General features: G+C 54.4%; 1 protein-coding gene across 1 annotated transcript; it reads right to left on the bottom strand.

The window, feature by feature from the left end:
• Positions 1-1017: 1017 nt before the first annotated feature.
• On the bottom strand, positions 1018-10164 carry LOC143995791 (cilia- and flagella-associated protein 20-like). Its single transcript, XM_077490503.1, has 5 exons — positions 9842-10164; positions 9369-9480; positions 8294-8482; positions 2043-2153; positions 1018-1680 (listed from the first exon to the last, which is right to left on the bottom strand). The coding sequence occupies exons 2-5, from the start codon at positions 9411-9413 to the stop codon at positions 1675-1677; spliced, it is 351 nt and encodes a 116-aa protein (XP_077346629.1). The 5' UTR covers positions 9414-9480; positions 9842-10164; the 3' UTR covers positions 1018-1674.
• Positions 10165-12459: the final 2295 nt, after the last annotated feature.

The raw sequence follows: 12459 nt of genomic DNA, 5'->3' as shown, positions 1-12459 counted from the left end.
AATCTCCCCCTTAGTGTGGAGTAGATGCAGCATTTACTATGGCAGAAACTAGAGTGCGGATCACCAGCTGCCAGTTGGGGGAGACGGTAAACGTTCCTGCCGGCCAGTCATTAAACTTTCTATAATCTGTTTATGAAATTGGAGGTTATTCTGAGCTGCGGCACCGCTGCCAATTTACCTATCTGAATATTTAGCATATGAATCGCTGTCACCTATCACATGGCACCAGAATAAATCCTTACCTATGTGCACCAAAACACCCGCCCCAGATATGACTTACCACTGAACACCTCAAGTAGTTTGTGTCTCTGCCCCTCCCACAAGGGGCAGATTTTCCATGCAGTAGTTTGTGTCTCTGCCCCTCCCACCACAAGACCTCCCTCTGACACAGAGCTTACACATGACCTCACTCTCACAGCAACATGGGGAGGTAATGCAACCAAGGTGTGTGTGTGTGTGTGTGTGTTGGGGGGGATTACTACTCTTCTTGTTGTTGCCCTGAACAGTCCTCACCCCTATGGGTAATACTGGAGAACACTTCCCACCAGCCACACACACACACACCAAGGGAAGGGGGACGCCTACCACACAGCAAGCCAGGAGCTGGATCTTAACTCTTATCAGGACCGGAGTCCAGCAGGATATATTCTACACATTCCATATCCCGGGACTAGCGCCCCCATATGGTGGGAGGGACTGTGGCAATGTTGCAGTATATGGACCCCCTGGTGAGTGCACAATGAGAAGGATGTTGGCTCCTCCTTTAGGAAGTGATAGATCAGGAGAAACATTCTGTAGGAGTCAGATACTCAGTGTGGTCAGCCAAAGCTTCAGCATGACAGCCAGGGAACCGGCGTTCTCAGGAGAAGAGACCACCAATGGCGGCCTCTCCTCCCTGGACTGAGTCCCTTTACACCTGGAAATACATCAGCCATCACTGGAGGTCCTCCGAGGCCACACAGACCTCTGCCCATCATACACATCCAATCAGTGCAGAGACAGAAAAACGGACACACACAGAGGCAAGAGAATATTTATTGCAAAAACAAAGAGAACCTGTCAGTGACTGCGGCCATAACTTAACATAACTTAACATAACAGTAGTGACTGCAGCCAGACTTCTTCATAACTTAACATAACATAACAGTAGTGACTGCGGCCAGAATTCTTCATAACTTAACATAACTTAACATAACAATGAGAAGGATGTTGGCTCCTCCTTTAGGAAGTGATAGATCAGGAGAAACATTCTGTAGGAGTCAGATATTCGGTGTGGTCAGCCAAAGCTTCAGCATAACAGCCAGGGAACCGGCGTTCTCAGGAGAAGAGACCACCAATGGCGGCCTCTCCTCCCTGGACTGAGTCCCTTTACACCTGGAAATACATCAGCCATCACTGGAGGTCCTCCGAGGCCACACAGACTTCCGCCCATCATACACATCCAATCAGTGCAGAGACAGAAACACGGACACAGAGGCAAGAGAATATTTATTGCAAAAACAAAGAGAACCTGTCATAACATAACTTAATATAACTTAATATAACTTAATATAACTTAACATAACTTAACATAACTTAACATAACTTAACATAACATAACTTAACATAACAGTAGCTGCAGAGAAGTAACTTCACCGTATAAAACTATCCCAAGAAGAGAGGCTGCCGGAGCGATCATTGCTGGAAAACACACAACACATGTTGTCAGAGAGCGAGACGGGACACAGGTTGTCAGAAACGGGGGGAGGGGGGGGAGAGAGAGATGGGACAGAAGGTTGTCAGGGAGCAATCCTGCAGATGAATGAGACAGAAGCATAGGGAGATGGGTAATGAATACAGGAAGTGGTGGGTTCTGGGGACACAGAGGGAATAAGTAACAATGCAGGAAGTGGGGGACAGAGAGAATGATGGGTAACAATACAGGAAGAGGGGGGGTGATGGGTAACAATACAGGAAGTGGGGGGGGGGGACACAGAGGGAATGGTGGGTAGTAACACAGGAAGTGGGGGGAGGGGGACACAGGGAAAGGTCAGGACACTCACCTTGTTCTTGGTCTGTACCGGGAGGTAAAGTTTGAACTCTGCTGGGAGCTCGTCCTCGGAATACAGGCGATCGGAGAAGTAGACTCTTCTAATCCGGCAATTGGCATGTATCTGAGGAGGGAAACATTTGATCCTTTAAATCCTTTTCCTTGAGGGACACAAATGTAATGACTATTGGGTTATACTGCGGTCTATGGGAAGATTGACCATCGGGCATCATGTACAGCAGGGATATGCAATTAGCGGACCTCCAGCTGTTGCAGAACTACAAGTCCCATGAGGCATAGCAAGACTGAGAGGCAGAGGCATGATGGGACTTGTAGTTTTGCAACAGCTGGAGGTCCGCTAGATGCAGATCCCTGATGTACAGGCTTCTCCTTCTCATACATTAAGGGACACAGGAATCCAGATACTGTTGGGAAGTCAAGAAACAGTCCAACTGAGGGGCAGACAACAGGCAACAACCGCTATCAGACCGAAGAAACAGAGCCGGGGATTATCTGCAGCCGAACAACCACCTTAAGGACAAACACCAGAATCAGACACCTACCTGAGGATCAATCTGATGCTGAAGACAAAGATAGAAAGAGTCATCCCCACCTTGGGGCTCCATGTAGAAGGGAAGCACCAAATCCTGGACCAAGCGTCAAGCTAACCAGAACCCACCAGAACCAGATGGAACAACCAATCACAGGTAGGGAAGAAAAGGCTCACAACCTGATGAGAACAATGAGTGGGGTCATGGCCTGTGAGGTAACAGGTCCCGAGAAGGAACCGCAGGAAAAACAGGTCCTGACTTGTAGGAACCGGCAGTCTAAGTAGGAAGGGGACTCCTGGGATCGAGAGACAAGATCTGTGTGTCTATAGAGCTTGTCTGGCCAGACAACTGACCTCACTAAGCGAGACTTACCAAGGAAAGTCCCAGCTACAACGCAACAGTCTACAAGTATTGTGAAGGGACAGCAGAGAAGTCAGGGTTCAATACCACAAAGTCCTCGAGACTGAAGGGGTAGGAGGCAGGGAAGCACTGCTGGGGGGCATGGGAGCACCACCACACGGCTGAACAGGAGATGGACGTTAGACCCCTAACCCCAGAACGAGGAGATGGGAACAACCAGAAAAGAGCTGAGGATGCAGCCTATACATCGGGGGTGCCCAACCTTTTGAGGAGAGAGGGCCACTTTATCGACTTGGTAACCGGTCGTGGGCCACAAGGAGCGTAAAGTGGGGGATGGCAGGTCTCTGCATACGTAGAGTAGACACGTATGCAACCTGCTCTACCCCAAGGGCCCTCCGATCCCCCCAGACAGAAAGGGACAGATCGCCTTCTATTTTTTTTTTTTTTTTAAAGGAGATCTGGTTTGGGCGGCACAGTGGTGTAGTGGGTGGCACAGTGGTGTAGTGGGTAGCACTCTCGCCCAGCAGTAAGAAGGGTCGCTGGTTCAAATCTCAACCATGACCCTACTCCCTGGAATTTGCATGTTCTCCCTGTAACTGCGTGGGTTTCCTCCGGGTACTCCGGTTTCCTCCCACACTCCGAAGACATGCAGGGAGGTTAATTGGCTTCTGTCCAAAATTAGCCCTAGTATATGAATGGGGACCTTGGATTGTGGCTCCTTGAGGGTAGGGAGCAATGAGAGTGTGCAATGTACAGGGATAGGGGTAGACACTCACTCAGGATGAACTGGATGGACTGGTGTCTTTATGCAACCTTACTAACTATGGTTGCAGATAGGCGGGTGTAGCAGACAACTCCGTTTACATCTGCCGCTCTATAGAGGTGAATGGAGAGTCCGTCTGAGTCCACCTGAAAAAACAGACAGGCAGGTGGACCCAATCGGACCGATCGTGTGAAAGGGGTCTGAGGCTGCTTCACACTGATGCACAGCGGTTTACCTGACCTCAATCTTCACTTCTTCCTCAGGATTCCTGCAGCTGCCTGGTACTGCTGGTGGGTACTGGTACTGCTGGCTGGTAAGGATGGTGGGTACTTCTGGCTGGTACTGACACTGGTGGCTGCTGTCCCAGATTGCGGGTTGCTTTGTCCCGACCTGCCATCCCCGAGCATAATTGTGACAGAAGCATGCAGCTAGAGTAGAGAGCAGAGCCTCAGGAGAAGTACTGACGGTATCACTCCGCCTGTGAAGGAGGCGGCACTATACAGGAAGCATCGGCTCTGCTTCCTCTAGCGGCCGCTCTGTTCTTCACACTAATGCTTGGAGATGGCGGGTCGGGAACCCGCGATCTGGGCTTGCTGACCCGCCATCTTACAGCAAGACATGGCAGACCAGCGGTTGGGCACCCCTGCTATACATCCTCACCGATACACAAGAGGCGCCTTTGACGGAAACTGTAGCACAAACCTTCCTATCCCTGACCTCAAGCCATCGGTCTACAAACGTTCCCGATCACTCAAGATCCAGTGAAGCTTCAGCACCCATTGGGCACAGAACAGAAATGTTACATTCATCTGAAGGAAAAACAAGGGAAAGCACCCCCAGGGGACTGCAAATCAGCCCAGGAAAGAGAACCCCATCTCCTGGAGGACAGGTCCCCCAAAGTCCTTGAGGCCTTCCCTGTACCTTGGAAAAGAAATCCAGACTCAAGCGTTCTGCCCATGGACAATCCAGACACACGGGGCCCTCCAACGAACACCCAGATGTGTGACCCTCCTCCATGACTAGAAGTTACCAGCTGGGAGGAACCAGCTCCCCAGGAATGTCCCTTAAAGGGATGAGTGTGGTGAGACAGAAGTCGGGATACTTCTACTGACATAGAATGAGCTTCCATTACTTCTTGGCAGTATCTAGATGGTGTTCAGTCTGAGCCACGACCACTACAGATCAGCATTCCATCATGGAGAAGAAGCGTTCTGGGGGAGCAGAAAGCAACCTGAGATAATGGATTCCCCAACCACAAAGACCATCCGGATATGAGGAGAAGAATCCTTACCATCCCCCGATTGAGAGGCTGAATAATCACAGCAGGAAATACTCAGTCCATAGAGGCAGACATGTTGGACCACTTAGGAAGTGGACCTGAAGTGGGCCGTTAGATGGAAAAAAAAAAGGGAGAGGTCTCTGGAGGTAAGGGACACCCCGGCCGAGGAGAGAGGCCGTTTCTTGTCCTATGATGAGGGACCCCGGGAGGTAGACAGGCTATGGACCTGCCCTACGAGGGACGGCGTTTGTTACCAACTCCTACAGAAACCTGACAGAGCAGATCTGGGCATTACCAGGTGGGTTCCGGGACCCTCAAAGTTGTGTTCAGTCCTCACAGTGGAATAGAGAATGCAGTGACAGCAGGCCGGTGACCCTCTGGAGGCCGGTGACCCTCTGGTGGCCGGTGACCCTCTGGAGGCCGGTGATCCTCTGGAGGCCGGTGACCCTCTGGAGGCCGGTGATCCTCTGGAGGCCGGTGACCCTCTGGAGGCCGGGGACCCTCTGGAGGCCGGTGACCCTCTGGAGGCCGGTGACCCTCTGGAGGCCGGTGATCCTCTGGAGGCCGGTGACCCTCTGGAGGCCGGTGATCCTCTGGAGGCCGGGCAGTAACCATTGTATTAGTAAGAGGCAGAAGTCTCTTGTAATTGTGAGGTAATGAGGCTGTAGGGACCAGAGTCAGAAGCAGGGCCTGCAGCCGGTGGTCTGATGAAGGACTGACTATGCAGAAGGCGAGGAAGGGAATTTAGAGCCTCTGTGGTCGGAATCTGCAGGGAATTGGGGGAATTTGTCCTGAAGGTCTGGTCTGTGTAAGTGCAGAAGAAGCCCCAATGATAGAGGAGATGTGGCCCTTCCATGAGGTAGACCTAATAATCGGTCCTCAGAGGGTACAGAGTGACCCCCCGGAACCATTAGTGAGTTGGTGTCCCCGTAGAGCAGGACTGTCCCCTGGATGGAGGTGAAGTGACAAGGCTCTCAGCCAATCACAAACCAAGGTAGCTGGTGCTGAGGGTGAGCAGGCCCCTGTAGGTGGCAGTATGATGGACAGTAAATTGAAGCTCCACGTGGTGCGTTTGCAGTACGGGATGACGTGTCCTCTACACACTAGTGGGAAGGAGCTCAGAGCGCACACGACACTCCGCCCAGCAGGTGGCGCAAGCGCTCCGTCTTTCAGGGTCATCCCTTTTAGCGGGTAATCTGAGTGATGGAAAACGCTCACTCCCGATGTTCAGCCCCGACCTCCTCATCAGAGACAAGCGGTGAGGCGATGCCACGGCTCTGGACCCAGAGAGCCCTCCATGGGCAACCTTTCCCCGTACACCAAGGTGTGGAAAGCATCAGAAATGCAGAGCCCGGGGCCCGCAGGTCACTCAGACTATCCCCGCACATCCAGTCCTGGGGGGGCAGGTATGACACTCCAGAGTCTGAGAAGAGGAATCCCGACTGAAGACAAAGAATCCAAACATTTCATGGAAGTAAAAGAGCCGGAAAAGCTGGAGAGATTCTCCTCCTCAGACTTCCATCCGCCGGGGACACCAGCAAAACACTGAGGCATGCTGGGTGGAGGAGGGGATTTCAGCGTCTAATCCTCCTGTAGGGAGCAGAATAACCCGACAGTATCTGAATCCCTGTGTCCCCAAATGGATGAGAGACAGAAATGAATGACCGCGTTCCACGGGCATGAGAGTGGTCCGCCACCCAGAGTATGCGCGCGTGCATGGGCCGCCACCCAGAGTGTGCGTGTATGGTGAATTATGTGGGTGTAATTGTGAGATGTACAGAGGGGGGGACATTCCATGTTAGTGTGCAAAGATTTCACAGTGCTGAATACACAAACTACTTCATGCAGGGACAGTATTCTGGATGCACACACACACCCGGGAGGACAGTATTCCGGACGCACATACACAACCGGGGAGGACAGTATTCTGGATACACACACACCCGGGAGGACAGTCTTCCGGACGCACACACACAACCAGGGGAGGACAGTACTCTGGACGCACGCACGCATGCACGCACACACACACACCCGGGGAGGACTGTATTCCGGACGCACACACACACACACACACACACACACCCGGTGAGGACAGTATTCCGGACGCACATAAACAACCGGGGAGGACAGTATTCCAGACGCACATGCACAACCAGGGAGGACAGTACTCCGGACGCACATACACACACACCCGGGGAGGACAGTATTCCGGACGCACACACACACCCGGGGGAGGACAGTATTCCGGACGCACACACACACACACACACACACACACCCGGGGGAGGACAGTACTCCGGACGCACACACACACCCGGGGGAGGACAGTATTCCGGACGCACACACACACCCGGGGGGGAACAGTATTCCGGACGCGCACACACACCCCCGGGGGAGGACAGTATTCCGGACGCACACACACACACACACACACACACCCGGGGGAGGACAGTATTCCGGACGCGCGCACGCACGCACACACACACACACAACCGGGGAGGACAGTATTCCGGATGCACACACACACCCGGGGAGGACTGTATTCCAGACGCACACACACAACCAGGGAGGACAGTACTCCGGACGCGCGCACACACACACACACACACACACACACACACACACCCGGGGGAGGACAGTATTCCGGACGCACACACACACCCGGGGGAGGACAGTATTCCGGACGCGCACACACACCCCCGGGGGAGGACAGTATTCCGGACGCACACACACACACACACACACACACCCGGGGGAGGACAGTATTCCGGACGCGCGCACGCACGCACACACACACACACAACCGGGGAGGACAGTATTCCGGATGCACACACACACCCGGGGAGGACTGTATTCCAGACGCACATACACAACCAGGGAGGACAGTACTCCGGACGCGCGCACACACACACACACACACACACCCGCGGGAGGACAGTATTCCGGACGCACACACACACCCGGGGGAGGACAGTATTCTGGACGCACACACACACACCCGGGGAGGACAGTATTCCGGACGTGCGCACACACCTAGGAGGACAGTGTTCCAGACGCACATACACACACCCGGGGAGGACAGTATTCCGGACGCACACACACACCTGGGGAGGACAGTATTCCGGACGCACACACACACCCGGGGGAGGACAGTATTCTGGACGCACACACACCCGGGGAGGACAGTATTCCGGACGCACATACACACCCGGGGAGGACAGTATTCCAGATGCACACACACACCTGGGGAGGACAGTATTCCGGACGCACATACACACACCCAGGGAGGACAGTATTGCGGACGCACATACCTGTACACGCAGGGTCTCAATATAATTGGTGCCATACGCCCGGCGGGTGAAGTCGGAGAGGTTGAATTGGATTTGGTTCCAGCCGTCATCCAGTCTCATTGGCATCGTACAGATGAACGGCTTCACCCGCGTTGTGCTCTGATAATTACTCGCCCGGAACCTTCTCCGCACGTTCTTATCATCCAAAACCTGGAGGGGGAGAGACACCCAACACGGGTCACCACGTCTGCTTCACCCTGCAGTGGGAGGGGCATACTCCGGGTCTTACAGTTCTCTCCCGTCACCCTGCAGTAGGAGGGGTATACTCCGGGTCTTATAGTTCTCTCCTGTCACCCTGCAGTCGGAGGGGCATACTCCGGGTCTTACAGTTCTCTCCCGTCACCCTGCAGTAGGAGGGGCATACTCCGGGTCTTACAGTTCTCTCCTGTCACCCTGCAGAAGGAGGGGCATACTCCGGGTCTTATAGTTCTCTCCTGTCACCCCTCAGTGGGAGGGGCATACTCCGGGTCTTATAGTTCTCTCCTGTCACACCGCAGTGGGAGGGGCATTCTCCGGGTCTTATAGTTCTCTCCCGTGTCACCCCTCAGTGGGAGGGGCATACTCGGGGTCATATACTTCTCTCTCGTGTCACCCCTCAGTGGGAGGGGCATACTCCGGGTCTTATAGTTCTCTCCCGTGTCACCCCGCAGTGTGAGGGGCATACTCTGGGTCTTATAGTTCTCTCCCGTGTCACCCCTCAGTGGGAGGGGCATACTCCGGGTCTTATAGTTCTCTCCCGTGTCACGACGCAGTGGGAGGGGCATACTCCGGGTCTTATAGTTCTCTCCTGTCACCCTGCAGTGGGAGGGGCATACTCTGGGTCTTATAGTTTTCTCAGGTCACCCTGCAGTGGGAGGGGCATACTCTGGGTCTTATAGTTTTCTCAGGTCACCCTGCAGTGGGAGGGGCATACTCCGGGTCTTATAGTTCTCTCCTGTCACCCTGCAGTGGGAGGGGCATACTCTGGGTCTTATAGTTTTCTCAGGTCACCCTGCAGTGGGAGGGGCATAAATGATTGTAAAGGTGGGAATCTCACCTGCACCTCGAATGTAAAATATTTTTTCACATTTTTGATTATCATGACCAGGTAGGGGAGTTTGATCCCGAGTGTCTTCTTGGGGTCAGCCGGACACGTAATGTACGTAGTACTGAAAGAAGACAGAGGAGACACGGTGTCAGTTCAATATCACCCGCCAGCTACTGCCCGCAATACCCGCCAGCTACCGCCCGCCCGCAATACCCACCAGCTACCGCCCCCCACCAATGCCCGCCAACTAGCGCCCCCCCACCATCACCAGCTAGCCACCATTCCACAGGCTACCGCCCCCCCCTTCATCAGCCAGCTACCACCACCCCCCCCAGCCAGCTACCGCCCCCCACCTAACTGTTACCAGCCAGCTACTGCAGCCTCCCCCCCCTCCTTCACCATCACCAGCCAGCTACCGGCCCCACCCCCCTGCCATGGTGTGTGCGGCTCCACCTACAGACATGTTGTGGTATGACACTCACGCGACGTTTGTTCCCTCCACCTCCAGGACCAGGGACTGGATGTCATTGTCTGTAATCCTCTTTATGTGGCCATTCCGTACCTGTACAGAGAAAGGTGGCAGATAAAGGTGGGGGGTCTGATAACAGAAGGGGGCCCTCCCCCACACCCGGAGGACAAATGTTCCCACCAATACCTCTTTGCTCGGGTGAGATCAATCTGATATTTATGAAATATTCTAATAGAATAATGTGTACATATATAAGGGGGGAGGGCTAGAAAAGACTAAGAGACACGGCTCAGTCCACGCCTCACCGTGACCGAGGATCCGCGTTCCACAAGGTGTGTGCCGGGGGGGGGGGGGGGAGCTGCCGTGTGACCACAAGGTGTGTGCAAGATTGAGAGATCATCATCAGCATTCAGACTTTATAAAGAATGCAACAAAAAGTGTAAGGGTGAGATAAGGACAGCTACGATAGAACATGAAAGACACAAAGCGGAGGAGAGCAAAAAAATCCCAAGAAATTCTTTAAATATATAAACAGTAAAAAGGAGGACAGACCATATTGGAATGGAACGGTTCCCCAGACGATGTCATTCTTGTGACGAAGCGTGCATCGGGAGGAGTTTGACATGCTGACGTCACCGCGTACGGGAGTCATAGCGCACGGGCGTCCACACATAGCAATCGATGCTCCTGTGATCTTGCAAGTTATATATAAATCGGGAGTTTCCTGGTATATGAGAGTCTGCTACATATTTCCTCCATACATGTTGGAGTCTGGATTCCCGGAAATATCTGGTTTGGGGTGGAGCCCCCGTGGTTGACATCTATTGGCTGCCTACTGTGATGTGCTTTTTGGGGTTATAAGCGGGTAAGGCTTCAATCCCTCAGGGGTGGCACGTGCTGGTGGACTTCACGTGGTGGGCGGTGTGCGTTCCTCCTGAGGCCGCGTACACACGGGCGGACTGTTCGCCCGACTTTGTTTGTCAAACAGTTTCGGCAAACAGTCCGCTCAAAATTAGCATGGACGGACATGGCCACACACGGCACTTTTTGAGCTGACTGTTTCAGCGAACTGTTTGCCAAACAGTTCGCTCAACTTTTGAAATGAACGGACTTGCCCACGTAAGGCGGAGGCAAATCCGCCCATTTCGAGCGCGTGTACAGGTAGGCGGGGCCCGCGAAGGAAACGTTGCGGGCTCCGCCGCCTGGAATGGACTTAAAGGGGAACCCCAACGCCGAAAAAAATCGGCGTGGGGTCCCCCCAAAGTCCACAACAGACCCTTGTCCGAGCACGTTACCCGGCCGGCCAGGAAAGGGGGGCGAGCGAGCGCGCCCCCCCTCCTGAGCCGTACCAGGCCGCGTGCCCTCAACATGGGGGGGTGCCTTGGGGAAGGGGGGGCCACGCGGCCCCCCCACCCCAAAGCACCTTGTCCCCATGTTGATGAGGACAAGGGCCTCTTCCCGACAACCCTGGCCGTTGGTTGTCGGGGTCTGCGGGCGGGGGGCTTATCGGAATCCGGGAGCCCCCTTTAAGAAGGGGGCCCCCGGATACCGGCCCCCTACCCTATGTGAATGAGTATGGGGTACAATGTACCCCTACCCATTCACCTGTGAAATAAAGTACAAAAAAAACACAACACAGGGAAAAAATATTTTATTGCACAGCTCCGGGGGTCTTCCGTCTTCGGGGGTCTTCTCGCCGGACTCCTCCGCTATCTTCGTGTAGCTCTTTTACTAGCGGAGGAGCCCGGCTTTCTTCCTCCCCGCCGCCGGCCTCTTCTCCCGACTTCGGGGGTCTTGTCCCCCTCTTCGGTTCTTCTGCCGGGCCACCGCGCCTTCTTGTAGCTCTTTTGCAGGCGGTGGCCCGGTCTTCTGTCGCCGCTGCCTTCCGTTCTTCTGTCGCCGCCTTCGGTTCTTCTGCCGGGCCACCGCGCCTTCTTGTAGCTCTTTTACAGGCGGTGGCCCGGTCTTCTGTCGCCGCTGTCGCTGTCGCTGTCGCCGTCGCCGCCTTCCGTTCTTCTTCTTCTTCTTGTTCTTCTTCTTCTTCCCCAGGAGATGTTGACACGTCGCTCTCTCCGGCCGGAATGCCAGAGCCGCGCTGTGCGGTCACTTATATAGTGACAATGGGGCGGTGTCACATGGTATATGTCACATGGGTTGGTCACATGGGTTGATGTCACATGGGGACTATGACATCGTAAGGGGGCGGGGTCACCATGTGACCAACCCATGTGACATATACCATGTGACACCGCCCCATTGTCACTATATAAGTGACCGCACAGCGCGGCTCTGGCATTCCGGCCGGAGAGAGCGACGTGTCAACATCTCCTGGGGAAGAAGAAGAAGAACAAGAAGAAGAAGAAGAACGGAAGGCGGCGGCGGCGACAGCGACAGCGGCGACAGAAGACCGGGCCACCGCCTGTAAAAGAGCTACAAGAAGGCGCGGTGGCCCGGCAGAAGAACCGAAGGCGGCGACAGAAGAACGGAAGGCAGCGGCGACAGAAGACCGGGCCACCGCCTGTAAAAGAGCTACAAGAAGGCGCGGTGGCCCGGCAGAAGAACCGAAGAGGGGGACAAGACCCCCGAAGTCGGGAGAAGAGGCCGGCGGCGGGGAGGAAGAAAGCCAGACTC

The sequence above is a fragment of the Lithobates pipiens genome, unplaced genomic scaffold, assembly GCF_037356315.1.
Source record: "Lithobates pipiens isolate NorthernLeopardFrog02 unplaced genomic scaffold, aLitPip1_a1.2 Scaffold_19, whole genome shotgun sequence".
Taxonomy (NCBI): Eukaryota; Metazoa; Chordata; class Amphibia; order Anura; family Ranidae; genus Lithobates; species Lithobates pipiens.
This window is presented reverse-complemented; position numbering and strand designations above follow the sequence as displayed.

Coding starts and splice junctions, on each gene's coding strand:
- LOC143995791 (XM_077490503.1), bottom strand. CDS start 9,413: ATGATAATCAAAAATGTGAAAAAATATTTTACATTCGAGGTGCAG. Junction 8,483..9,368: donor ATTTTACATTCGAGGTGCAG/GTGAGATTCCCA, acceptor CTCCCCCTCCAG/GTTTTGGATGATAAGAACGT. Junction 2,154..8,293: donor TTGAGACCCTGCGTGTACAG/GTATGTGCGTCC, acceptor TTCCCTCCTCAG/ATACATGCCAATTGCCGGAT.